We start from the raw sequence: 26,498 nt of genomic DNA, 5'->3' as shown, positions 1-26,498 counted from the left end.
TTTAATAGTAATTGGCTACATTTATTATTATTTCAAACCTAAGTAGTTGAATCTTCAATTGAGAAACATAGGATTTGTATCAAACAACCATACCATTTAATCAAGTCATCAAACCTTTTACACGTTGAAAAATCCCTATTTACTTTTAAAACCCATTCAAAAGGCAATACAGTGCCTTTTTCCTTTGCAAGACCCCATCAAATTGGGGTGGAGTGCACCGTAAGTAAAGAAAGTCCCCTTCAAGGGATGACAAGTCAATGTATCGACACCACAAACGTCTTATTTACACCCCTAGATAGGGGGAGGAAGAAATGGATTTTTCTTTTAGGTAAGAGAAAAATCCGAAAAAAAGAAAGGTCGTCTTTTTGGTAAAAGAGTTTGTGGTTGGAGGGAAATGTGTGATTAATTGAAGTTATTTTTGTGCAGGTGGGTAAATAAAATAGTATTTGATACTTTAAAGAAAATTATCATACTTCGAATTAATTGGTCATAATAGCAATGCGGAAGAACTTGTGCTAATTTTTAGAACAAGCTGCAGATAAAGGCTCCTTTTCATAGGAAAAAGAAAATCCTTAATTTGTTAAATGTGTTGTTTATGCTCTTAATTTTCTATCAAGATATTACTTAGATTGATCGAGTAGAGTACTAGAGCATTATTTACTCTTTAAGCGTTATAGTTCGGCCATTCAGAGAATGCGTTCCTGACACGTCGCGATTGAACTGACTGAATTATAACATTCATTGATTATTGATATAATAATGTTGTTTTAATGCTCCTCAATTGTTAAAACGGTAAACAACCAGCAAAAAAATTTTATCGTAACTGCAACGCCATTGCAAAGTTACGTCGTCAGTTCAATCGCGACGTGTCAGGAACGCATTCTCTGAATGGCCGAACTATAGTAGTAAGTAAAGAAAGTCCCCTTCAAGCGATGACAAGTCAATGTATCGACACCACAAGCGTCTTATTTACACCCCTAGATAGGGGAGGATGGGCAATCGTCTATGTGACGTCACTCAATGATTTGTATTTTATTCTGTATTTTTGGTAAGCGAGTTTGTAGTTGGAGGGTAATATGTGATTAATACCTAGAAGTCTTATTTTTGTATAGGTTGGTAAATAAAATAGTAGAAATATTACAATAACACAGGAAGAACTTGTGTTATTTTTTGCTGCACGTAAAGCCTACTTTTCATAAGAATTTCATTACTTTTTAAAGGTGTTGATTATGCTCTTAATTTTCTGTAGAGACTTTTAGATTACCCGTAACGACTGCCAAAGATGTTCAAATGACATTAACATTAACTGGGTACATTTTTATTTAATATAGTTTTACGAGCTCATTAAATATTTTATAGGCAATAGTTGCATTACATTAAAATGTGCAAACGTTTATTAAAACAAGACTTTTAAGTTTAAGTTCTTAACATAAAAACACGTACTTCTCATTAAAATTGATTTTATATTTTAAACACAATTAATAAGACAATATTATTAATATTAGCATCTGCATGTTGTTGCTGGCTATTTGGTGAGTCTTCATCTATGTTAATTTAATAAAGGTTCTGAAGGTACTAAATCGATTTGAAAATTTATTTCACTGTTTGAAAGCTTCACTCTTTCCGAGTAACATAGGCTATATTTTATCCTGGCACTTGCAATTATGTCCAGAGGACTCGAGTGAAGCCGCGGTAAGACAGCTAGTTATTTATATAGCAAAAATATCATGGTAGGTACACATGAACAGTCATTTTAGCCAACTAAATGTATTTCTACAGATTTAAGAACTTCGACTTTGTAGGTACTTGTAAAGTTCTTTTACCTATTAAGATGTTTTCTATTTAAAGTCTAAAGAAAATACACTGTTTCCAAACAAAGTATTTCTGATACAAGCAGATTTGTAAACAACCTGGTAAACAAATCCATGAACGCAAGTTTCAGCTGAATTTCAGTATATCGTGCTATCTCTCTCCTTTCAGCCCGCCAATTGATATCGAAGCATACGTGTGACAGAGACTGATATAAATTTCGCAAGTTCGACCCGAATTGCCAGCTAAGCGATATCTAATAGGGTTGTCGATTACGAGAATTTATTATATTAATTGAATTTAGCAGAATATGGTCTTTCTTTGTTAAATTATGGCATACTGAATTTATATACGAGTAATTTGTATATGTTAAATTAGTGGATCCAATTCTTTTTAATGAGATGAGCAGTAATTTTCATATATTTAATCCAGCATCAAGTAAATCATCTCAATTTAAATCGAAGGGTCAGCACACAAATTAATGAATGAGCGCAGATGACAACTCCGTTTTAAACATGTTTAATGTTTAAATTATACGGCTGTCCGTATGTGAAGCGCCGCATTTCATTAGGCACAGTAATTACATTAAGGCAATTTAATACGAAGCAAATCTTGTTTGCGAGTGAGAAAATTATTCATGCACGATAATTCACCGCCGCGGGAGCAACCCTGCAGAGTCTCATGTCTATCTTTTACCGCTAAGCCCGCGGCGGTAAAGTCGGCTCGTGTTTGATAGCGAGCACCGCCGAGAGGGATGGCGCGACGCACCCCGCACGGGAACGACAGGGACACCAGGCACTCCTTAAATTTTATATTCTATCCGCATTTTGTCGCCTAAGCGTTCCATTTAGTGTTCCATATTTAAACCTCGCGCCATTCTTTTTTCTTCCCGAGCAAGCAGAGAATGTAAGGAGATTTCCTAATATTTTTTTACTTTTGGGGTGTACCGAGCTCCGGATGTGTGTGGAATACTGATGTGTGCGTGCGACCGCCGACGCCCTGTTAGGGAATGAAATTGGCATATAAATGTAAATTTTATGCTATGAATTTTAAAATGAAGTCGATACTTCCGCGCTCACGGCGGAGCGAGTGAGCCGTTTTCGCAAGTTTACGTCAGGAAGGGATGAAATTAGATTAGAATTTGCCACTTTCGGTAAAGAATGGGCTTTTAACGTCTCGCGGAACTCTTACGTTATGTAAGGCTATGATTACATTTGCCGCCTCTCCAAAATCCTAAAGCTTTATTTAATAGTTGATAAATGTTTCATGCAGAACGCGAGCCTTTTATACTTATAAAAAGTACACTGAATGTTGATTAAATTAACGATAACTAATGCTATTCAATTTAAAACTAAAGAATTGCTACACTCAATTATTTTATTCCACATAATAGGTACGATTGCAACCTATAAATCGAAGTCAATATTGCGAGACTGCGATCACAAACGGCCGGGACGTTCGACGAATGAAAGAAAATAGAGAAATCAAAGAAGAGGAAAAAATCCACTTTACAGACGCAAACAAGTCACTTTAACTTTATTGAGCTGTAATCGAATTGTGACGTCCCTAGGAGCGGCGACGCGGACGAGGTCGGAGCCGAGCGATCTGCAGCCATCCTTATCTGACCCGCCCATTTAAATCTATGCTATTCAATCGTGCCGTCTCACTCGCGTCCCAGGGGTGCCGCCAAGATTGCAATCTTTTGATTTATACCAACTATTAGGAGTGGTGCGGGATAGTCTGTCTCTCGCAGCGAGATCTGCCGCGATAAGTGTCGGATACAATGGACCTTAGTACTCATTATACAAATGGTTTTACTTATACTTTGTCTCAGGAAAAATGTCGTGTAAAGTGGACTTGGAGAAATTATATTTTCATAAAAACTGTAGTACTCGTCTTTTGTAAGTACTAATGTAAGATGATGCTCAGGCGTTAAATATACACGTGCAAATCTTCAGCGATAGGTAATCTCAGGGTCACATTTATCAGCTCGTAAAATTAAAGCAATAAAATAATAACATGTGGATCATTAAATTACCAGCGGGTCAAAACGTATGACGTATCACAGAAAAGTAATAAGAAAGAGTAGAAGCATAACTTTTCGTTCGGAGGTAAAAGGCCGAACAAAATGCCATCAATTCGTATAGGGTTGGCCACAAAACGGCGTCCATTCAAAACTGTATTATCTCAAGTCGAACATTATTTCGGCTCCTAAAGCTTATATAAAAAAGCGGCTGGCCGCGCGGTCCCCGGCGGCCGCTTAGCCTCTGAAGGTTTGGGGAAAATAAGGGAAATCGTCCCTCATTTATATTGAACGGAAACCTTCAGCTTTTTACCCTTATGTTCGGACGGTACGTCGTGTTTGTCCGTGTATTTTCCTCAGAAATGAGATCGGCTTCTCGGTAATGTTTTGGTTTATTTTGATGACGCTATTATTTTTGCTTTTACGCGTGTGCGTGAACGTAATGAATATTAGATGTGAGGCTTTTTCTTTATATTGAAATCTTAAATAACTATGTTTGGCTTTCTCATCTTCTTACATTTTAGGTTTATAGAATTTACCACTTATAAGATGGCAACATGTTCAACGTCACCTCATCCGCACAAAGCAACAAATCTTCTTTTAATATTCGCCTGTCTTAAAAGATCTTTGTCCATAATATATTATGAGGACATGGCACGCTTATTAGCAAGAACACTCCTCAATCCGTCAATATCCGGCCTCAAACTTAGATCTAAGAAATCAGTAGTCAAACAGACTTACTAAGGCAGATTCGGTATGTAATAAAATTAGAGTATTTCGCTATGGTCACAACTGGTCCGTCGTAAAGGCACTCACGATGGATTAAGACGTTAGCTGTGAAACCGTGGACTAAATATAGCAAGCAGTCACTACAAAGGATTGCGTTTAATACCGTAGCTAAATATCATCGTCAAACGTGTCGTACAATTTTGTATACTTCTGATATAGGTAGGTACACTTCCTGTCTTGTGTATTTAAAGCTGGTCGTTCTAAGTTATAAGGGTGTGTTAATTTCAGTTTTGTAAACATTTATTTGGTCTCAAAATTCTCTTTAGAGTTAAATTTGCTATTTGAACTGTGCGGCTTTGTGGATTGGAATGGTTAAAGATTTTTTGGGCATCTAAGTAATAAGTGTCGCCATAACATGGATTTATGGGAAAGAATGCATTCATGCTTTGGCTTAAAAACAATGTAGAGAAAACGCCACCTTAGAAATACCTATTTTCTATCTGTGAGTAGAAGTACTATATCTCTTCAAAACAACTTTTTATTTGTAGTTTTCAGTGACTTAATATACCAATATTAGTGGAAAGTTTTTATCAATACGATTATAAAAAGCTTAAAGATGAGGTAATTAACAAATACCAAGTTCCCTCAACTCTCTTGTCTCCATCAACTTTGTACATTCATTGTTTTATAAAGTTTTTGGAACGTCAGTAAAAAAAGTATAATATATCATACTTACAGCAACTCGACTCTCTTTAAGGTCCAGCCTCATAGCCAGGGCCTCCCGCATGAACACATCAGGGTAGTGTGACGCGAGGAACGCTCGCTCCAACTCCTCAAGCTGCCAGGAGTTGAAGTTCGTTCGGGAGCGCCGCCTCTTGCCGCTGTCACCGTCATCGTCGCAGACACCGCCTGGGGAGAGAGGCATTTGGTTAAGAAGTGGCAAGTAAAGTAAATAAAGGGTGGTTTTTGGACAATCATACATTTATGCATGTAAGTATAAGCAGTATTAGTGGTAGTGCCTTTAATGATAATTTCACAATTCTATAAAGAAGTCGTATTGAATTAAGTCAATGATACGAAATGACCTCTCATTAAGTATGGCAGGATGAAAATCATATGAGCAATAAAATATGTTAGATGTTTCAAATTTTTCAGGAAGTTTAAAAAAAGGACCTAAGCTATTGTTCTGCTTTAAGTAAAACTTTGCCTAATGTTCCTAAACTTATACCTTAGCGAAGATATACGAATTTGTAGTTACAGACAAGTAATCAGTATAGCGCTACCATTACAGGCGAATCATGTTCCCGCTGCCTCCCGATGAGCACTTCGAAGAAAATAAAGTGATTAAGACAGATAAAAGCACCGCCTTCTCAGATCCGGTCATCAATAAACCTAGCAAAATGCCTGACTACATTTTATGACGGTTCTCAGATTCACAGACAATTGGAATTCGCAGACATCGAATATAAAATTCTTCAGAGTCTTACGAGGTCTTAAGAGAACAAGTTCCTATTAAGCTCGAAGATGAAGACATAAACGTATCAATTAACTATGATCGGCTACGCACCTGTGCCTTCAATAGCATCAATTAATACCGATGAAGAAGAAAACTCTTAGGAGAATAAAATTGAATTTGAACGTCCGACGCAACGGTTATAGTACAGCAATTAAACAGAAGTAGGTACCATCATGGAAACTCATGTGACTGCGGAATTGGTAAGTCCCATCACCGTTAAACCATAACGAGTGAACTTCAAACATTTCCAATCATCAGAGACGCAGGATTGAAATGAACAAGACATAATCGTAAAAGCCTCGGGTGGTTGGAACAAGGTCCATTCAGGCAATTCGTGTGCAGTTAAACAAAAGCCGCGACCGGGGCCTCATAAAAAAGAGATAATCTCCTACAAAGCGTCAGAGCAAGTTTTTGAAAATAGAATATAATTTCTAATTTTCTCCCGGTGATTTTAATTAAAAATGGTCCCGGGAGAGCAGGATGGCCGTACGCCCGCCGGCTCGGGTTGGAAAAGGACAGCTATAAATTACTCGGTCGGTCCTCCGAGGGGCTAAATAAATTAGAAGTGATTAAGAGGAACGCGCTTCTGTTGTGCGTTGAGTGTATCGTTGTTTTGTTACTCTCACATTATGATAAAGTCCTGTTTTATTTTTATTGACTACAAGGATATCTATACCATCTTAATTAAAATAACATATAGCTGTGCAATAAATTGCTAAAAAGTCAAGTCAATAAATAAAACTGGCAGTATTTAAGAAGTGTTGTAATTGCGGACTTTAATTTCGCAGCACACCTCCCCGACAAGTACAGAATGTTTTCAATTAATCCAGAAATCACTTGCCGTTAGACTAATTTAGTTGTTTTTACTTGTCAGACGGCCGATACGTTACGATGTCGCCTTAAGAGAAAAGGCTAAATTACGCGCGCGGGAGCAGGACAGAAGCATGGTCCTAGTGTAGTGAGTGAACGAGACGGTGTCGGTTATTGTATTAAAACAAACGAGCGCCTTGGGCCCACAGACAACAGTTTTGGCGCGCTTTAATTTAGTCTGCTCAATGTTTTAATGTCACTGGGGAGGGGTGCGGGGGGACTCACTAAGTATCTATTTGAGGGCTGTATAACGCGGTTTATAAATTCGTTCAGTTAATAATTTTACTCTGTTTTGTTTTGTTGCGACGACAAACGAATGATTTATTATATTTGATTTCTCATTGTCTGTTGCGGTAATAAGTTGAAATGTTGTTTTAGTATCGCTTTATGCATCGTTAGGCAAACATGAAACTGTTTCAGTCTTCTTACGTAAAATACAAACATCTAAAATAAATGCTTCTACCATAACCGAAAATCAAAATCAAAATTACGATCCTATAAACAAAAGTAGAGTTCTTCCCAAAGACAATATTTTTATTTTATTCATAGAGAGAGAGGCTATCGCCGCACGACATCGCAGACCGAATTAAATGTTTCTATTCAATAAATGCGATTTTATTTGTGATGCCTTTTATATTTCTATTACGGAAACAGTAAAGGGGAATTGATACTCTATGGAAGCAAACCTCCTTGTATTACAGATAATTTATGGCTTATACTCGCAGAGATTTCTATCTTTATCTATGTTTCGCTTGATTGTCTCCATCGAGCTTTTGCATTGATTGTAGTCATATTTGGGGACAGAATTTTACGATAATGTTGATTCAGGCTTCTGGTGAACGGTAGGGCTGCCGACTCTCAATCTTAGTCCATTATATAAACTCCTACTACGTTGAAAAGATTGAAAATTACGCAGTACGGATAAAGTTTCTTCAGCTATTAAAAATTAATTGCTCATAAAGCTCATTCTATGTCATGCATGTTTTCACTCTTCTCTTCTTTCGCCATTTCCATTAGACTATAATCCAGTACATAATAACTTTAACAGTAGACCTTTATAGTCATGGCTATATACAAAGTTATTGTTATTAACAATTAATAAAAGTCATAAAATAAAATGAATTAAAACATAAAATTACAAGCAAGAAGTCGTTGAATGCAGAGGCAGGCGCGTAATAAAGATTGCGAACCTCAATCAAAATATCCGATACATTGCTTTATAATTTCATTATTCCGAGAATCAATCGTCGGTCGAGGGGCGGACTCGGGTGTAAAACTCTGTAAATTTCGCCGGTAATAATGTCCCGTTGGAACAACATAATCAGTACACACAGTTATCATACAAGCCGATAATTTTCTTACTACTTCACACTAGCCATCGGATCATTTTCGAGAAACAAATTAAAATAGTCGCGGACGCTATTTTACTCGTTTTTCGTGAAAGTGTAATATAAAATTGCGGACATTGGGTCTTCGTAATTGGTTAATTGCGATCAAAACGCCGGTTAGTGTTCCCTCCGCGTTGGTTACACCGTATATGGTCGAAGTTATTGCATTGTGATAATAAAATGAAGGCTACTCGGATTTTAAGGTGTAATGATACAGATATTAATGACAAGTCTTGTTTCTTTCGTCTTAAAACAAATATGTGAGCTGCAGTGTAATGGTAGGTTCTGGTCGGTAATGTGTTGGTCTTGCTAATTGTTACTGAGGTCAGTTATTTCGCGGAATTAAGTGCCTTGAGTGTGCGATATTTTACCACAACAGAGGTATTATTAGTTTTGTATCGATTATCAACAGACTTATATTATCTGCCTATAGAAATTAACGCTTGAGCTCTTAAAAATTACCAAAAGGCCATAAAAATTTCAATGTAAGTTCGTTAAAGATGCGGGCTCATGTCGAGATGTCTTCATTGCTATATTGCCAGTGGGGTACCTCTCCTCACTGTAATTTGGCTTCGATCCCGAGAAATTAATTTCCAAAATCACCGGCAATAATAAAGTTATAATTTTGAACGAAATAGGCGGTTACACGCCTGGTGGACAGACCGCAGGGGCGGACTCGAAGTAACAAGGTGTATTATGTAGGATGCACCTACTTATGTGACCTACGGCGGTTTCGTTAGATCAGTGTGCTTGAAAAATCGACTTTTAAGTGTGAATTTTCTTTCATGTTTCTTTTTACCTTTGAAATATTGTGAGCTTATTCGGGGAAGCTTTTTACTGTTAGAATTGAATTTAATTAATGAAACCATTTTGCTAATATTTCTAATATTTTTCGAGTAAAAAAGTATATAAAAAGTATTGTTCAGTCCATCCCTGTCGCGGTAGATGAAGACATTGGTTACGAAAAGTGGCTTCATTAGCGAAGCTGGCTGAACGCAGGGTTCTGCGAACCGACCGGCTCGGAACGACTAATTGAATTTATGTATGTCGCAAACAAAGTATGGAGTACGACTTCAGTGAAAACTTCTATTTTACGTGCCGATTTAAGACGACAATATTTTTATTAATGTTAATTTTTTTACAAAAATATATATTATTTGTATTTGTATGTGGGGCTAATCTGAGGGTACGGCAGTGCCCTCGCCAAGACTCGAGCAAAGCGGGCACGGCCGTACCATCTTTTCTCGAAGCGTTTCGCGGCTATTTCACCCCCTGTATCTTCCATGTGGACAAAGCTAGGAGTTTAGGTTTTCGATGACCAAGAGTAAGTATTAGAACAAGCTCAGTCTCAAAATTACAAGACATTTGAATAAATAGTTTACGAGTTATGAGCGATCAAAGTAACACGATTTTGTCACTCACTGACTCACTGACCGATCATCAAAAATCTAAGGTACTTCTAGAAAACTTAGAACCTTCAAATTTGGCACCAAAGTAGGTTATTAGCTACATATAAAGGGAAAATTATAAAAACCTTAAAAATTAAAAAAAATTGCAAACAAATTTATATTTGCGGTTTTTCAAGAACATTGTGTATGAATTTTGACTGCATTGATAACTTTGTTATTTATTTATGTACAAAATGTTACTATTTGTTTTATTGTTACATAGTGTGGTATATTGTTATTATGTATTAAATATGAATTAAATACATATGAATAAAAAAGCTAGGTTAAAATGAAATGAATAATAATAAAATCTTTCATATTAATGCAGTACGATAAATACTCCATGCTTGCTCGATAGATGTCGTTGTGCTGGTCTAAATTGCGCTATGGTTTCGTTAGATAGCTTAGTATAAGTAGTACTTTTAAAAAATCTAAAAATTTCATGTGATAGTGCCATCTATCTCTGAAATAAACCTCTTTGATTCTAAAAGATATTCGATTCGAAAATTCGACGATTTCGAAATTTTTTAGTTTATTTAAAAAAAATGATTTTTACGTGCTACTTTAGGTGTACATCAAAGACTACAATTTATACACTGTGTACATATTTAGTTACTTGCATGTAAGTTAATTTAATTTAATATAATAATAATTAATTTAATTATTATATTATTTAATATAATAATATAATTTTAATTTGTTAAATACTTAGAAAAAAAACTTACAAAAAATAAATTAGATCCCACCAAAAACATTAAATGTAAAAAAAAGCCAAGCCTCTACGCAATTCTTCCACCGTAAAAAGTTTTGAGATCGCATAGAAGCCAAGTCCTGTTCAACTTTATTTGTAATAATAAATCAATATTTTGTGATTATTTCAATAGTTTTGTTCACATTACAATAATATTGTCTTGGCCATGATTTAATGTTTTTGGTGGGATCTTATTTTTATAAGAAAGTGATGTCTGTTTTTCTTCCGAAAAATAAATGAAAAGAGTAGGGTGATGAATACCAACAATAAACCTACCTATTAGGTTTCCCGATGACGAATTAATTTGAAGTCGGAAAATGGCTTCATTAATGAAGTTTAAAACACGAAACTCGTTCTGCAATTGAAGCAAGCTATTGGGCATTGTGCTTGTAGAAAAATGACCGCTGAAGGGATAATCTTGGGAAATCGTTGGAAACTTTTTTATGGTGCTGACCGCGAGGATATATTGAAAAACCAAAGAAAGAATAGAACAATTAAACATATGAAGTAAAACTTTTTGTTAATCTTCATAACGAAATAATTTAAAATTAGAAATTAAAGGGTAACGTGCGCTTGATGCTAGATTTGAAAAACAACTGGCTTATAAAAGATGATATTTTCGTAGGTATTTAAATTTTGGCGGCTTCAAATTACGCCCAAGTCATAAGTTTATCGACATAATTTTATGTTGTTGTATCTAGAACTTTTATGGCCAATTAATAGGCTTTGATAAATTCCAAAAACATGCAATAACACGATCATTAAACAAATTATTGGACTGATATCAAAAATATAATGAATTGCATAATGATTTCCTTTAGCAATACTAATTAGGAGATAAACGAAAGTTACACCAGCCATATTTTCCACAGTTTCTTTCTAAGTAGTTGCTAATCCTCGCGACTTTTATCGAATCATCAATTCAGCATTTTGCCTACAACACAATTAATTTGCTAGCCTTGCCCTTACCTAATGGTCTCTTCCCGCGTTTTCTTTCCACTTATAATTACAAGCTACTGGCATAATGGAGGATTATTAAACAGAACATTTCAAATTATTAGCAATATACATTCCATTTACGGGCATTAGTGGGTATAAATAATAATACGAGCAGCTTAACTTTACAACGTTATGGTGGTAACTTCCTTTTGAATTTGACATTATTGAACTAAGTAGGTAACTAAGTAAACTATGGCCTTTTACGGTAACTGAGCCTAGTGCTAGGTTCAACTGATCCATATAGGTAAGTAGGTACTCGTACACTGTACTTGAAAAATAAAGAGCAATCCTGAAACTGAATCAGTCAAGGCGAAATGAGTAAGTTGTGAAGAAAAATTATGCTTAGTAGATTTTACTTGCTAACCTAAGCAAGCGTTACGTGCATAATGTTGGGAGAAATAGGGTAAACTAGACTAGTACTGAAAGAAAATGAAACGTCGATGAAAGCACATGAACGAAAAGACTTTCGAAAATTTTATTCGTGTCATGAAAATGTAAAAACTGTAGGTTGCCTGCCTACTTACATTTTCTGCTGAATAAAGCTACACTGAAGGAAACACCAGCCCCACTTACATCAGCATTACATAACCATATTTTTACATAAAACTGTAAATAGAAACAATTTTTCACAGTTCCCTGACGCGTAATATTTTGTGGCGCATCTACCTGCGGATCATATCGCCCGCGGCCGCTTCGCGTTCAGAGATTGAAACATGATAAATTAATACTTCTTACTATACTTTATACATAGTCGTTCGAACCGCTATTTTATGCCCGTGAAAATAAGGTGTAATAAAATTTTAATATTTTACCAAAACAATATTGATTGCCGCGGACTTGGATGGATTGTAGTACATTTTGTATAAAGATGTAGCTGTTAGGTAAGAGTTTTCTTGTTGAATTATCGGCGCGCTGTCATCTGTGGGCTATGAAGAGTTTCTTTATGATATGGGAATGTAATCTTTAATGCATCTCTGACAGGCATTTACAAGTACATTGTTGGGTTTTTACAATATTAAGTTGTAAACTACACTTGTGTTTTTGAGGGACTTACAACTATTTTCTTCCTAATATTTTTAGTGACGTACGGAACCGTTGTCGATGAATAAAGTCATTACTCACGATGTACAGTAAACTCATGTTCGTGGTGGTAATAAAGCAGTTTGTCACACGTTTACCGCCGTAACTATTACCGATTTACGAAAACCAATTGGTGAACGTTCATAGTTTGCGGTCTACGTGTAAATTGATGGTACATTGTCGCGAGCTCGGCTGGTAATCAAATCATTACTTCACGCGACTTAGCTATATACCTACAAGTGGATATCTAAAACTTGAATAACTTTATTGTTGTATGTTCAAATTACGGTGTAATTACGGTGTAATTACGGTGTAATTACGGTGTAATATTTGTCCAAGTATGGTTATTAAAAGTCCCGTTTTTTGTAACTGTCGTATTTTGTTATTTACCGCAACATCTTATCTCATCTCATCTCATCATGATTCTTAGATAAGTTACAAACTTTTCTAAACAACTCACTGCCTACAAAATAGTTGTTGCAATTTTTATGTTAGATCAATAACTCATGTTTCTTTTTAATTACTTAAATCTAAAAGTTTTCAACAAACGACAGCACACTATAATTATTGTCAAAAACAGTTGTATTTTGTATTCCTGCTTATGTCATCACCGAAAGCCGACAGCAGACGATTTATAGTACGCACAGATTACAATACACCGCAATAATTATTAGGGGATTACTCCCCGGCGACTCTTGCGTCTCCTCAAAACATATCGACGCTAGTGATGTGCAACAATTTATTAGGGTGCTGGAAATGTCGATAAATCGTAAATCCTATAAAATCATTATCAAGATATCAAGTAGTTACGTAATATAAGAATTATACCCTAGGGTGCGAAGAAAATAAATTATTTGTATTTGGACGTAATTTACGCTTAGTTCGAAAAGTATGTAGTATAGTGTTATGTTGTAGTCTAACATGACAGGTGTTTTAAACGACCCCGGCTGCCGACATAATTTTATGCAAAAGTGAGCTCGGACATTTTTTTTACTTTAAGAAAATAATACCTGACTTATTTTTTGCGAAATTAATCACCACTTAATCAGCATATCGTTTATGTTTATAAGTTACTGTGTAAGTGGGGGAGTGTCAAAATAATGTCAAACATCGTGACGTGTTTATGTGGACATTTCATGTTAATACTTATTATAATAAAAACAATTAAGTAAATCAGCCAGTAACATCAGAAATTAACGTTGAAGCAACGTTTCAAATATTTTATAGACAATTTTCTTTACTATATTTCTATTCTTAAAGCAAAACAACCAGAAAACAGATAAACTATTTCCCTATTCCCCCAAAATATTATCTCGTATAACATCACTATTTTTTGCGTACGATGTTTCTAACTTCGGCCCTACATTATCTGTGGCTTTTCCCGCGGGAGCAATAATTCAGCCGCCACTGTTTGTTGTATCTGTGCAACTTATTTAATCATCCGACGTTGCCTGCATCGGCCAAACATAATAATTACGTATAAACTAGAAGAGGAAAAGTTTAATCTTATCTTCACTTCTAAGTACTAAGTTGTTATCAGAAAACTTTATTAGTTTTCACAGAAACATAAGTTAAGTCGACACTGTAATGTGTATAGAGAAAACTACTTAAGTATACACTTCTAGAGATAATTTTTAGTAGGTGCCTATCGCTTGTTTATTATATCTAATGTTTATCTACATTTAACTTTTATGTTGACTGTTTCCCTCAATTTCACTTGCAGTTTAAGGAGTTTATGCACCCAAATTGCTTTTACCCACATATGTTAGATACTTTATAAGTGGAGATACCAATATGTAGGTATTTCAAAAATAGGTATTATTTCAGAAGGACAAAAACGTTGTGTAAGAACACATTTGTCTAACACAGAAAACTAAAGGTACTTACTTATAGGTCCTCGAAAAAGAAATCCTGAAAAGCTATAAGATTTCAAATAAAGTGAAAAACATTTATATCAGTTCAAATAGACTATAACCATCTCTTAATGAACGTTAGTAACCGTTTGACGTGTATTTTATTAGCTTTTCCATAGCGTTAGTGTAAAACAATGGTGGAATCCCATGGGAGCCATATATCAGAAGCCCGCGGCCATGCCGTGACGTCACACCATGGCGTTAGGAGTGCCAACTGTCAAACGATAATAGGAATCTGTTCTTTTTTTCATTATTTTGAAATTGGAAACTATGCTATCAATTTCATAGACGGCCTTATTGTTTGTAGTCGTGAATGTAACTAATGTCTCTTTGTAGGTTTGGCTTTTACTTTTCAGGCCCATTGCAAGTTTATGAACAAATTAAAACGCCAGTTTTATAAAACCACTGTTTACTTTCAAAGTAAATAATAGTCATTGAATATGAAAATTCTTACTGAACAGTTATTGTTTGAAGTCAAATGACTTTTGTGTTGTCGTTGAACTAGGACTTAAATCAGTTCCAATTTCTATGTTTCTATTCAGGACTTGAGATTGGTGTAAAATTGAATGCTATAGATGTCATCATAGCTAAGTTATCCTTTTATAAGACACTTCCTCTATTTATTTAATTGAAATATTTACATTATTATAGTTAACATATACACTGATTATCTATGGTGTTATATTATCAATAAAAGTATTCGGTGTGATTTAAGTATGGTCAATTTTCTGCTATCCTCTTCGAAGTATAAATATATTATATTAAACCTTAAATCAGTCGTATCTGCCGATCCGCTAATCTTTGCAAACCAAAGCTCTGTAGCTACGTACAAAATATGTGGGCCGTGTTATGACAAGCTGTCAAAACAACATTAAATACAGTAGTGACACAACGCTATTTGTGTGACAATCTGACAACTTTGTTGCTGATGTTGGTACATTTTGTCAGTCATTATTGAATCATGGTTATGTATTAGGTAAATGGGCGGTTTGCTGTCTGTGGTAGATTCGTGTTGTTAATTATATTGTTGACAGTGGATGTTAACGTGCTTATTGAAGTACTGGCTTCCATTTGCATTTTACTAGCGTCCCGAGGAAAATACTTTCCTTGTACATCCATACTACATGTAAGGAAAGCTATAAAGAGCTATGTTACTGCAAAGTTTTATCAATATCCATCGTAGTAGGTTTTGCATGAAAGAGGAACCACATCTATAAATACAAACTTCCGCATTTGTTTTATTTGTGGGTTTTATAATTCACCGATTTTGTAAAGCTACAACAATTATACAGATTATAGATATTTCCTTCACCCTGTTGATATAAGTTTCATAAAATTAACGTCTAGGACTAACATGTACCTACTACAAAAAAAGTCGCTTAGTCCCTAAAATTATTCCTTCAAGAAAACTTTATTTTCTCCTGCCAGAAAAATAATCAATTTTTAAACACTCAACTATCCCAAAAATTACAAGTTCCAAATCATTGTTGACATACACAGTGACCCTACGCGAGGGCACAGCGGCGGAGTACAAAGGGCCATTATCTAGTGACACGACTTCTTACGATTTATTTGTGTTATTATCACTGGCTGGCCCACTGAGGGCCTCAGGTCTGGAGATACCATCTTAATTAATTTGTCGTGGTAAGTATGTGTTGGGTTGGTTTGATTTTTGTAGTGTTAAATTTTTCAGGATGTGTATGTGATGTAATGAGTATTTGGGTATCTTGAACATAAGTAGATACGTATAAAGCGTCTATTGTTATCTTTAGTTAATCTGTATTCATGACTAACTGAAATAGAACATTATATTTTTCAAAATGAATATCCAATAAGTCAGGTCATACAAGAGTCAGAAGCAATGAACAAAACACAGCAAAAGAGATGTCAGGCAAGAATTAGATATGTAGAGATTGGCAGTATAGATAAAAATAACACAATTATGAGTACATCATAGCTGACTGGTTATAAACTCACAATTTAACCTTATTACAAGCTAAAGCTGACCAAAAATCTAACGGTCCTTTAGACCCCAACCAGAAATGTCGTATTTAAACATTGCACGCATCGGGCGTGACGCTCGGGTTAATTTTATGCTACATTAATACAGTGGAGGGTTGGAGCCACTTTTTAATAGGGTTAGTTATGGTGCGGGGTCTAACACACCCCCGCGCGTTCTCAGGGTTAGCAATATGTTACAGTCAATGGGATTAGCTGCTTGTTTTGAGATAAAATGGATTAATTTTTGGATAAACAGTTTTAAGGGTTTATTTGCACTCCTGTTGGCTTGGTCTCCCACAATTTTATGCAAGGGTTTAGTCCACACAGATTAGATCTGATAATCTACTGGATTTGATGTCATTGCTGCTGCTGCTGGCTTGTATAATTTCTATGAATTTCAAAATACTGATAAAAATAATTCACTATTTCATTAGGAAGTTAAGAAAAATACTTTGAACATAAGGTAGAAAGATATACATATATAGAATTAAGAACCTGAAAAAACATTCTTGCCTAGGGAACCAAAAGTTTATATATCGTAATAAAAACTAATACGAGTGATCGCAGAGTTTGCAAGAAAGTTTGCATGGGAAAATTATTTAAATAAAAAAAGCCAACCCCAATTACTTCTAATGCAAAAACGGTTCCTAAAAAAAAGTTTGCATAAAAAACGTTGTATCTAACATTAAACTAATAAAATATATTAATTTATTCATAAAACATACTGGAGCGTAAAATTGGTTGTTTGTTTTTTTTCATGTTATAAAAAAAACCTCGTGGGTGACATTTTTTCTAGTGGTCCCACGCAAAAAATGTGCCAGCGCCTTCATGAGGCCGAATCAATTCGTCACAACACGGAAAACAAAAGAACCAAGCCAACGAAATATTCGTTACAAAAGTTTATTGCAATGCTTCATTAACTGGGAAAATATTAACATTGAAACTTGAGCAACAGAAATAAAAATATCATAATTAATATTTTTTGTTCACTTGCCCACAATACCCAAAGAGATTTCACTTAATTTCATCATAATTATACACCGTCAATATTATTGTTTATAAGTTAAATTACTGCTGCACTTATTATTACCCTTGATAACTTTATAAAGTGTTTTATGATTGTTAATTACGGTAGCCGAAACAATAAAGGCAAGCTGTCACGTTTATTATGATAAAAAATATCTCGCAAGGATGACAAATTAACGAGCTTAAAATAACAGCTGTAAAGGTGATGCTCGTTAATGTTAACGCTTTTTGAGGCATCAAGATATTTACTTGGGCTCACGGGACCCATTGTAAGCAACCAAACAACCAATAAACCGCTAAGTTAGAGGACATATTGGCAGAAAATCACACAAGTCTCCTGTGACCAATTTTCCAGAAGGGGGTGAATGGGCCAAAACGGTGCACTATGAAAAAAGTAAATAGTAAAAAAGCGAATCGAATTTGACAAATGCGTGTTTTGGGGCACGCGACGCACGATTGGTCACGCGTCGCGCGCCGCAAGATGCGATGACGCGACTCTATTTTTGGGTGTAATCAAATTTTAATGGGCCTTTGTCACATGTGCTTATTACGGAAATGGCTATAAAAGCTGTTGAATGTTTAGACTGCATCGTTTTGCACCTAAGTACATCATGAATGAAGTTGAACAATTAGTAGAACGAGTCAACATTTAAAGTGAACGAGGATTACCGCAACACATTAATATCTCGTTATGCAAAATGACAATAAAAAGCCTCCGTATTCTCGGTAATACGCAGTGAGTACTTCATTACACTATCAATTTAAACAACAGCTGTGCGGTTGCAGACAAGAGTCAGGTCTGAAAAACATGGCATCTTTGGTTTTATTTTTAACACGAACTCGTCACTCCCCCTGCGTTGGGTGTGTGAGGAAATGACCCTTGAAATTGGCTCGTACCCGACTCAGTTACATTTCGCACACCTTGCGACTGGCCGACGACTTGACTAATAGGCCTTATTACCAACATTTTTGGCCTTTTGTCACTTGTTTAATGTAATGAGCTTGTTTTTATAAGCTCCAGTGAGACGCATTGTGTTGCGATGCAGTCAACTTGAATTATGTTGCTGTAGATTTATTACTAAAATTTCAGTTTCATCTCTAATATTTTATGCTATATACAGGAAAATGAATGATAATATTTATTTCATTTAATTTCTTACCTGACATGTTAGCAGCAGGATTAAAGTTTAACCTAACAACAAGTTCTAAATGTTATCCACATTAGCCTAACAATCGTTTACCAATACATTTTCATTCTTATGGTTGAGTTTTTAATGAAAATATACTTAATGCCAAAATGCCATACCTACTTTCATCTCTATCAAAACCAAGTTCACTACAACCCAAGTTAAAATCCACTATATTCTAGAAAGTCCTTATTTGCTAAGCTCAAGGGGCAAATGTAGTGTAATTTATGCGTTGTTCCATTGCAGCCGACTCTCCCCTCGTGCCAGCCCTTTATTGATGTACTTTTGACTAGTTGTGATTTCTGTTTATTAGGCCATTTAGCTATGTTATTGTTGTTCGTTTGTTTTTTCCATTAAATTCCTGTTTTGTTTTATTTGTCGATAAGTTTATGGCTGTTGAAGTGAACGACGTTTGATTTATTGTGTGCTAAATGTCTTGTTTTTGTTAGTTAGTTTTGTTTGTTCAAATGAATTAAAATGTTATTTTTTATGCCCACAATAAATATATCCTTAAAGTTCAATAACCATTATTGACTTAAAGACTTATTTAAAAACACTCTTATTTCTATTTTGTGTAAAAAGTACCTCAATGATTTATCATTCACTTTAATTCAAAGCAAAAGGTTGTGCTATTTGAGTTTATTATTTTCTTTAATCGTTACCTAAGTAGGTATACGGAATCATTTTCAAATAACACCTAAAATAAAATTCTGTTTCAGAACGCCTATAACCTAATTATAAAAAAACAACACAAAATTCTAGCGATTCCGAAATAGGTTATATTACAGCTGAGCTAGAGACAATCAATCTGTGATGACTGATGAAAAAAAAACTGCGAGCCGTTTCCCGCCTTTTCAACGAATGAGTTTTCTCTCAGCGTTCAAAAAAAGAATCGATTATCTCTGCTTCAAGACCATTTCAAATAGACTCGGTGCGCAACTGACAATTGTTTTCATTCGAAGACAACCAAAAAATCTGCGTTTTCCGTAAAATGGTGAACAAAAAAAATTTTGTGTTCCGTCCGACTAAATGAATGGGTTAGAAACGTTAGAAATTGAGCAATCGTTTGTACGTAATTATTGATATTTGAGTCTAATTATGAGTAACTGTTAAACGGTATAAGTTTTCTTGATAAGTTTTCGTGGAGTGCATGTAACTTATTTTTTCTACTTTTTGCAGGCTTCTTTTTGTGCTTTGAAGGTCTAAAATATAAGAATTTTCAATTTGTTAATTGTACTTCCTATAAATCTTCGAACTTACCCACCTAATTAAAATCTCACAGAAAGAACGATGACTATACTATAGCTTAATTTTGACGGTTTATAAGTTATATTTCTGATATTCACAGCAAATATTATTTTCCTGAATCTTTTATTTTCAAACACACAGTTTCAAAGCACAGCTGCCAGGCATACATTTGGCTGGACAAAATAAAACGACATTACCCATCTGTTAGGTTTATGCTTAGTTAAGTATTTTACATTCCGACGGTAAGTTCAAGCAAAGTTATCATAAGTACTTAGTATGAATTTTATAATTAATCCACCTTATTATACAACGTGGTGTTAAAAATGATCTGACTTTAGTACTAGGTTTAAATCACTGTATCGAACATGGTCTAAACCCAGTACTAAAGCGTACTTTTTAAGACTGCATTTTATAATAGGATTTAGTTAAGAGAAAAAATTATGTTACAGACCTTAAGGTCTGTAACATAATTCAGACATCAGACAAAAATAGTATTGCACCACGTCTTAAAACATTTTGGTTACAGTTTGGGCATGGTAAGTTATTCAAATAAATAATTGCTGTCAGCTGAAATGTTACTCAGAAGACCAAATGTAGAGTTTGCTATGGTTTGACGGACTTATTTTCTCTGTCATTGTAATGAGTTAAATGTAAACGGGTATATACTTATTGCCGTTCAAATATTTTATCCATCTGTTCATTTGATTACTAAAGATAGAATTCTGACATTTTTCTCTAGTATATATCTCTTATTATAGTTCTGTGTATATTACTACTCCTAGCTGTAAACTGGAGACAATAAACGTTTATTCTGTTCTATTCTATTCATTCTATAATAGTGAGCAAAACAATAAACAGAATATTGAGAACGGCCGTAAAACCCGTTAGAAACGTTATAAGAGTATCTAACACAATAATTGCCAGTTAATTTAAAAGCACTAAAATTTAACGCCAAGATAATTAACTTAATTATATTCTTCTCAAAATAATAAAATTATACTATCAAATCATAAATTACACGAGCAAAGGCGTAAAATCATTAATTATAAAAATATTCAAGAGGTTTTTATCTTGAACTTGGATTTCTATGAGTATAAACACATAAGTGTTTGGTTTTAGTATTATTATATTTATCAAGTATTAATGTTTAAGTACCTTATTTAATTTTTGAACCATTAGGTTCCTACCTAAGTACCTACGTTTATTTTTCCTTCACTAAAATCTATCATAGGTACCTTTTTACTCACTTAAACGAACTTCTAATATTTACCTTTTTGGGAAATAACTTTTACTAATTAACCTAAGGTAGGTACCTACTTCATCATCTATCTAGCTTTTTTCCAACTATGTTGTCTGCTTCCAGTCTTACCGGATGCAGCTCAGTACCAGTGTTTTATAAGGAGCCACTGCCTATCTGATCTCCTCAACCCATTACTTACAGAATTTAAATACCCAACCAGGGCAACCTACTACTTACAGAATTAATTTTGGTAACGGACTTGTTTTACAAAACCAAATTGAATCTATCAGAACCTAGGTTCAAATTTCAAATAAAAGTATGTAATTAGACACAGCCGGGTAACTAATGGATTATAATTGTGTTTTGCAATGGTTTTCTTTTTATTAGGGTTCTGTAGCCAAGATTTTAATGTCCGTAAGACTATACTATTTTAATTTATATCAATTATGCATTGTATTACCTGTAGGTATTGAAATATAGGTAATATGTAAACTGAAGAACAGCAAAATGTTTACAAATGTTTGAACTGCATACAGAATTTCAGTAATATTTTAATATCAGAAGGTCTTCTAAGAATGTATAATGTTGGAGCCATACTTATTTATATAGGTAAAAGTACCTACAGTTTATAATGTCTTTCTCTTAGCAATGACTTCATCGGTCAGCGTGACAAACATTTTGTATCGAGTGCAATGTTAAACAATAAATATACAATTAAAAACGATAACGAATGCAATAAAGTTCTCATTTATTTCATTATCTATCTACAAATAAGTCAATTAAAATAGTCACATAAATAGTTGATAAACTGCACGTCCCCAGTAATATTAGACATGTTTTACGCTTCATATTTTCTAAGATTACGGTAAGTAATAATTTAGCTTCTTTCGTATTATTAGTTCCTGAAGCTTTGTGCATGTTCTCAAACTCCGCATATTACTAGGCATAACAAGCGAAATATAATAAAGCAAAGCTCATTACAATATCAATTCATATTCCCGTCCGACACAACCGTATCCCAAACATTTCACACATGATCGTCTATAATTTACAACACAAAAAACCTATTGATATTTCTATTACTATAACGAAAAAAGTTTGTATACAAAGAGTCTGGAGTATGCGTCATCGACAAAACATTTAACATCCTAATTTTGTGAGTAACACCTCAGCGCTAGAGCCGACAAAAGAATCGATAAACATCTCGATACAGTCGGTATCGAGAGGACGACTCGCCCAGCAGGAGGCCGCGGCGACCAACTAATAACTTACATTTGGATTACGCTCGTTAGCCTCTTAGCACCTTACCCGACGTTTATTTTTTATTAATACAAAATTTATTCAAAAGAGCCCCGAGAATATTTCGGGAATAATACCTTAATATTATAAAAGCAATAAGTTATGCCTAGAAGGATAAGTGTATCGTGTGCGACAAGATCATTATTTATACCATTATTTGTGCGTTTCATTTAATCTGGGGGTCAGGCTAGCGTCGGAGTCAACACGCGTTTAATCTAGGCATTATATTACTGGATTACAATATGTTTAGATGAGTGATCGGCCCGTCTTGATTACAGCTTTGTGAAGCTCGCTGAAGATCGACCGATGTCGTTAACTCATAATCGATATTGACAGTTCATGTCTGAATCGGCGGGCGAGTAATAAATCGATACTTCGATAGTTTTTGTATCGAGTCGTGTCGAGCTCGTCGCATCTGTCGTTGTATCACGAAGCTAATTGTAACAACGCGATAATTATTGATGTATGAAATGTGCTTAACTATAAAATGGAAAGTTACCGTGATTAATAAGAAGTGTACGCTTCGACACCTATTTGTTGTAAATTGATGATAAGTTAAATTAATTATTGAACATAATTTGATACAAAATATTCTCTTTCTATTTGCGTGTTGCATAATTTTGTATTCTATAAAAGAGTCATCGCTTGGGATATTAGCATATATTTTAATAATCGGCTTACCGATATATTTCGTGACACTATTTATGGAGAGAGTTACTCATCCAGCTATTTAACATTTTGTATTAAGTCATTTTTAAACAAATAAAATATTTCTGATGATATTTTTAGGGTTGTTACATGTCTCACTAACGGTTTTTTTTCAATGTTGGTAATTAATTGCTGAGAAGAAATCTGTCGAATACCTACTAAAATAAAATAGCCACAGAATTACTCTATCTTAATCAAGTTATTAAACTGACAATAAAGATACAAAAACATTTCAGAATCAATAAATCTACCCAGTAATCGAGACATTTAAAAGATCTTATTTTTATTTTATTCAGATCTAACTACATTATTATTCAATTTGTAATTTAAAAACAGAATACTGCCACAAATTATAATACTTAATAATAAACAGTAAATAAAAACAAATGACTCAAAGATGTATTTTAAGAATTAATATTTTAATTTTAATAATTAACTGCATGTTTAAAAGATTACTTGAAAAACAACGACAAAAAGTCGATATCGGATTATTTTTGTCTATTTCTATCGGATTCAAGATATTAATAAAATAATCCACTGGCGAATAAATTCAGCAGTTTATTTTAGACGACGATCATAATTAACATAAAATAATAAATTAAAAACAAATACTACGAATAAATTATATAAGTATTACATTTAAATACTTATTAAAACAAAATCCAAATACCTATTTCAAATACAACATTTCCTTCATAGACTTTACAAGAAATAGATACCTAGCAAACTATCGTTAAAAGACGCGACGGCTCACTGCATTATAAAAAAAAAACTTCAGTACCTAAGTATGTGTAAATACACTGTACGTAAGTATAGGAAATAATAACTACACATGTCTAATAGTAGATTATTACGGAATGAATAGTTCTGCAACCGTATATCATTTGATAATTGAGGATTTGTAAGTAATTGTTTATCGAGCATCAGCTCGCTCGCTCTTATTGACTGTCTACATGATTCTTGATTCAATTTTCCTTGTTAAGAAAATTATTCATTAAGTGTTTTGTATTGATTTTTTTTTTGTATATTATAATTTGTCTAATTAGTGTGTTTATTTCCGGGTTCAGGTTTTGTTTAGTTATTTACTTGAAAATAAAAAGAAATCTGTTTAATTTTTTGTTAATTTACTCATACTCATTTTTTGTTAATCTGTTTAATTCACTATTAAATTAATAACTCCATCAAATAACTGAAACTTTGAAATGCTACTTAGTTTTCACATGTGTTTAATAATTATAAAAAAAACCTTCTCAATTCTTGTACTAAGTATTAATGAATTAGGTATACTATAGGTACCAAAAAGATAACTTTTCAATACCTATAATTTATACAAAACGTCTAAAGTAACTTCTTACAAAAGTTACGCATCTTCTTGAAAAAATAAACTGTTCTTGGATATTTACCCTAGACTTTTTTCTGTCTATTTAAAGTATTACAAAACTTTCACAAACAAACACTGAAATATTAAACGCTTTCACTAAATTACTAAGCCTCATTTATAACCCAAATTTTTGTGCAATACTGTAAGCCCAAACACTCAAAGGCAAAAAAAGTAGGCAAGCCATTTATTTTCTAAATTACGCAAGTATCGCTGCGATTGATCAAGCCATGTTTCCTATAACCACAATAAAACATGCCTACATATAAAACCTACAATTTAATTACGACCATAGTTTTCAATTTGCCTAATAGATAATTAATTTAAGTATCGGCAGTTATCACAAATTTTTGTTTGTTAGGTACAGTGAGTGACAAAAAATATTGGGCATTCCTAAGATAGGTAGTAAAAAAGGTTATCAGACAAAAATACATTGGTTTGTATAAATATTATTACGAACAGGATACTAAATATATTAATATATAGGTACATTTGAATGTATTGGTCCACCAATGTGATCTGGTTCCAATAATGATGTTGTCAATGGTTTTTATTGGACCAGATTATAAATTATGAGTTTGTTTGTAATGTTTTTCCTATTAACCCTAATAAATGTATGAATTTGAAGTTATTTATTTGTAAGGAACTTAATCCTTTCCTTATGGTTTCATAACAAGGTTTCAAAAACATTAACATTTAAATATCTAGTTATTTCCAACAGAACTCTAATAATTTATTTTCTAATAAATAGACTTTATCTTTTCTTATTCATTTTCCATTAGGTAAAAATAGAGCGCTATTATTCCTTATTAATTTTTTATTAGAAAAAAATGTTACCGGAAATTAAACAAAATTTTTTTTTAAGTTAAATTAATAAAACCGTCTGACATTGTCTAATTGGATAACCACAAACTAAAGGCCAGTTTACCTACAAACATTCCTATTTTAAATCTTACAAGAATTCCATTGCACCGTACCTTTACTACTGGCACCATCCTCATTGGAGTCCTCGCTGGGCGGCCCGTGCGGGGCCCGCGCCGGCATCGGATGCGGCAGCCGCGGCCGCGCCAGGAACGGCGGCGGGACCCCGAAGAAGGGCAGGAACGGCGGCCACGGAGGCCGCGGGGCCAGCTGAGCCGCCGCCGCCGCATACAGCTGCAGCGGCGCCGGCAGCCCGCCTTCCAGCACCATGGGGGAGCCTCCGCCGCCCGAGCCGCGCCGCGCGCCCGATATCTTGCCCACCAGCTCACCTACAAGCCGACCCCATGCCCTAATGTCATAGCTCAACACAATGATCTCTTGAGTCACTCGCAGTCAAGCACTAACACAGATGCAACACTGGCGCGCGCGCGATCACTCTGTACTCGCGAGTGCTCCGGCTCCACGCCGCGCCCGCCACTGCCATGGCGCGCCCGGGGGCGGGGCCGTCTCCCCCCTACCCCCCACCACTGCACAAATTAATTCTCCGCCTCCTTCATATCATAGATTTATTTCTCCGACAGTACATCGCGCCCGCTGCTAAACGCTTTCAAACCTTATGCCGTGAAGTTACAGATCTGTATTGAATAACGGCCCATAAATTAAGGGACGGCATACATTGAATTAACGGTAACGTAGGCGACGGGCGGTGCTTAGTTGAAATAAACCTTATTTATATGAAGATAACGTTTGTTATCGCGCGGTAGGAGGTCCGACATGGGATTTATAGGGTCGCCGTAGGTTTGCGGGCCCGTGGGGTTGTCATAATCTTTTTTAGCCGCATGGCGCGCCGCTATACAGTGACATGTAGAGAGTATCGGCAAGGAGTTATGTTATGGAATGTTATCGTAAAGGTTTGTGTTTTGCCATTGCCCTTTTAGGTACTTACCTATTCTTTAATATTGTA

General features: G+C 34.7%; 1 protein-coding gene across 3 annotated transcripts in view; it reads right to left on the bottom strand.

The window, feature by feature from the left end:
• Positions 1-25,985, bottom strand: part of LOC124633486 (homeobox protein unc-4) — a 33,429-nt gene extending 7,444 nt beyond the window's left edge. For all 3 annotated transcript variants that reach the window (XM_047168722.1, XM_047168723.1, XM_047168724.1), the window contains exons 1-2: positions 25,591-25,985; positions 5,298-5,470 (exon numbers count right to left, since the gene is read on the bottom strand). In XM_047168722.1, coding sequence (XP_047024678.1) covers positions 5,298-5,470; positions 25,591-25,804 — 387 coding nt within the window. In that variant the 5' untranslated portion in view covers positions 25,805-25,985. The remainder of the gene's footprint in view (positions 1-5,297; positions 5,471-25,590) is intronic.
• Between the last annotated feature and the right edge of the window lie 513 nt (positions 25,986-26,498).

The sequence above is a fragment of the Helicoverpa zea genome, chromosome 9, assembly GCF_022581195.2.
Source record: "Helicoverpa zea isolate HzStark_Cry1AcR chromosome 9, ilHelZeax1.1, whole genome shotgun sequence".
NCBI classification, from domain to species: domain Eukaryota; kingdom Metazoa; phylum Arthropoda; class Insecta; order Lepidoptera; family Noctuidae; genus Helicoverpa; species Helicoverpa zea.
This window is presented reverse-complemented; position numbering and strand designations above follow the sequence as displayed.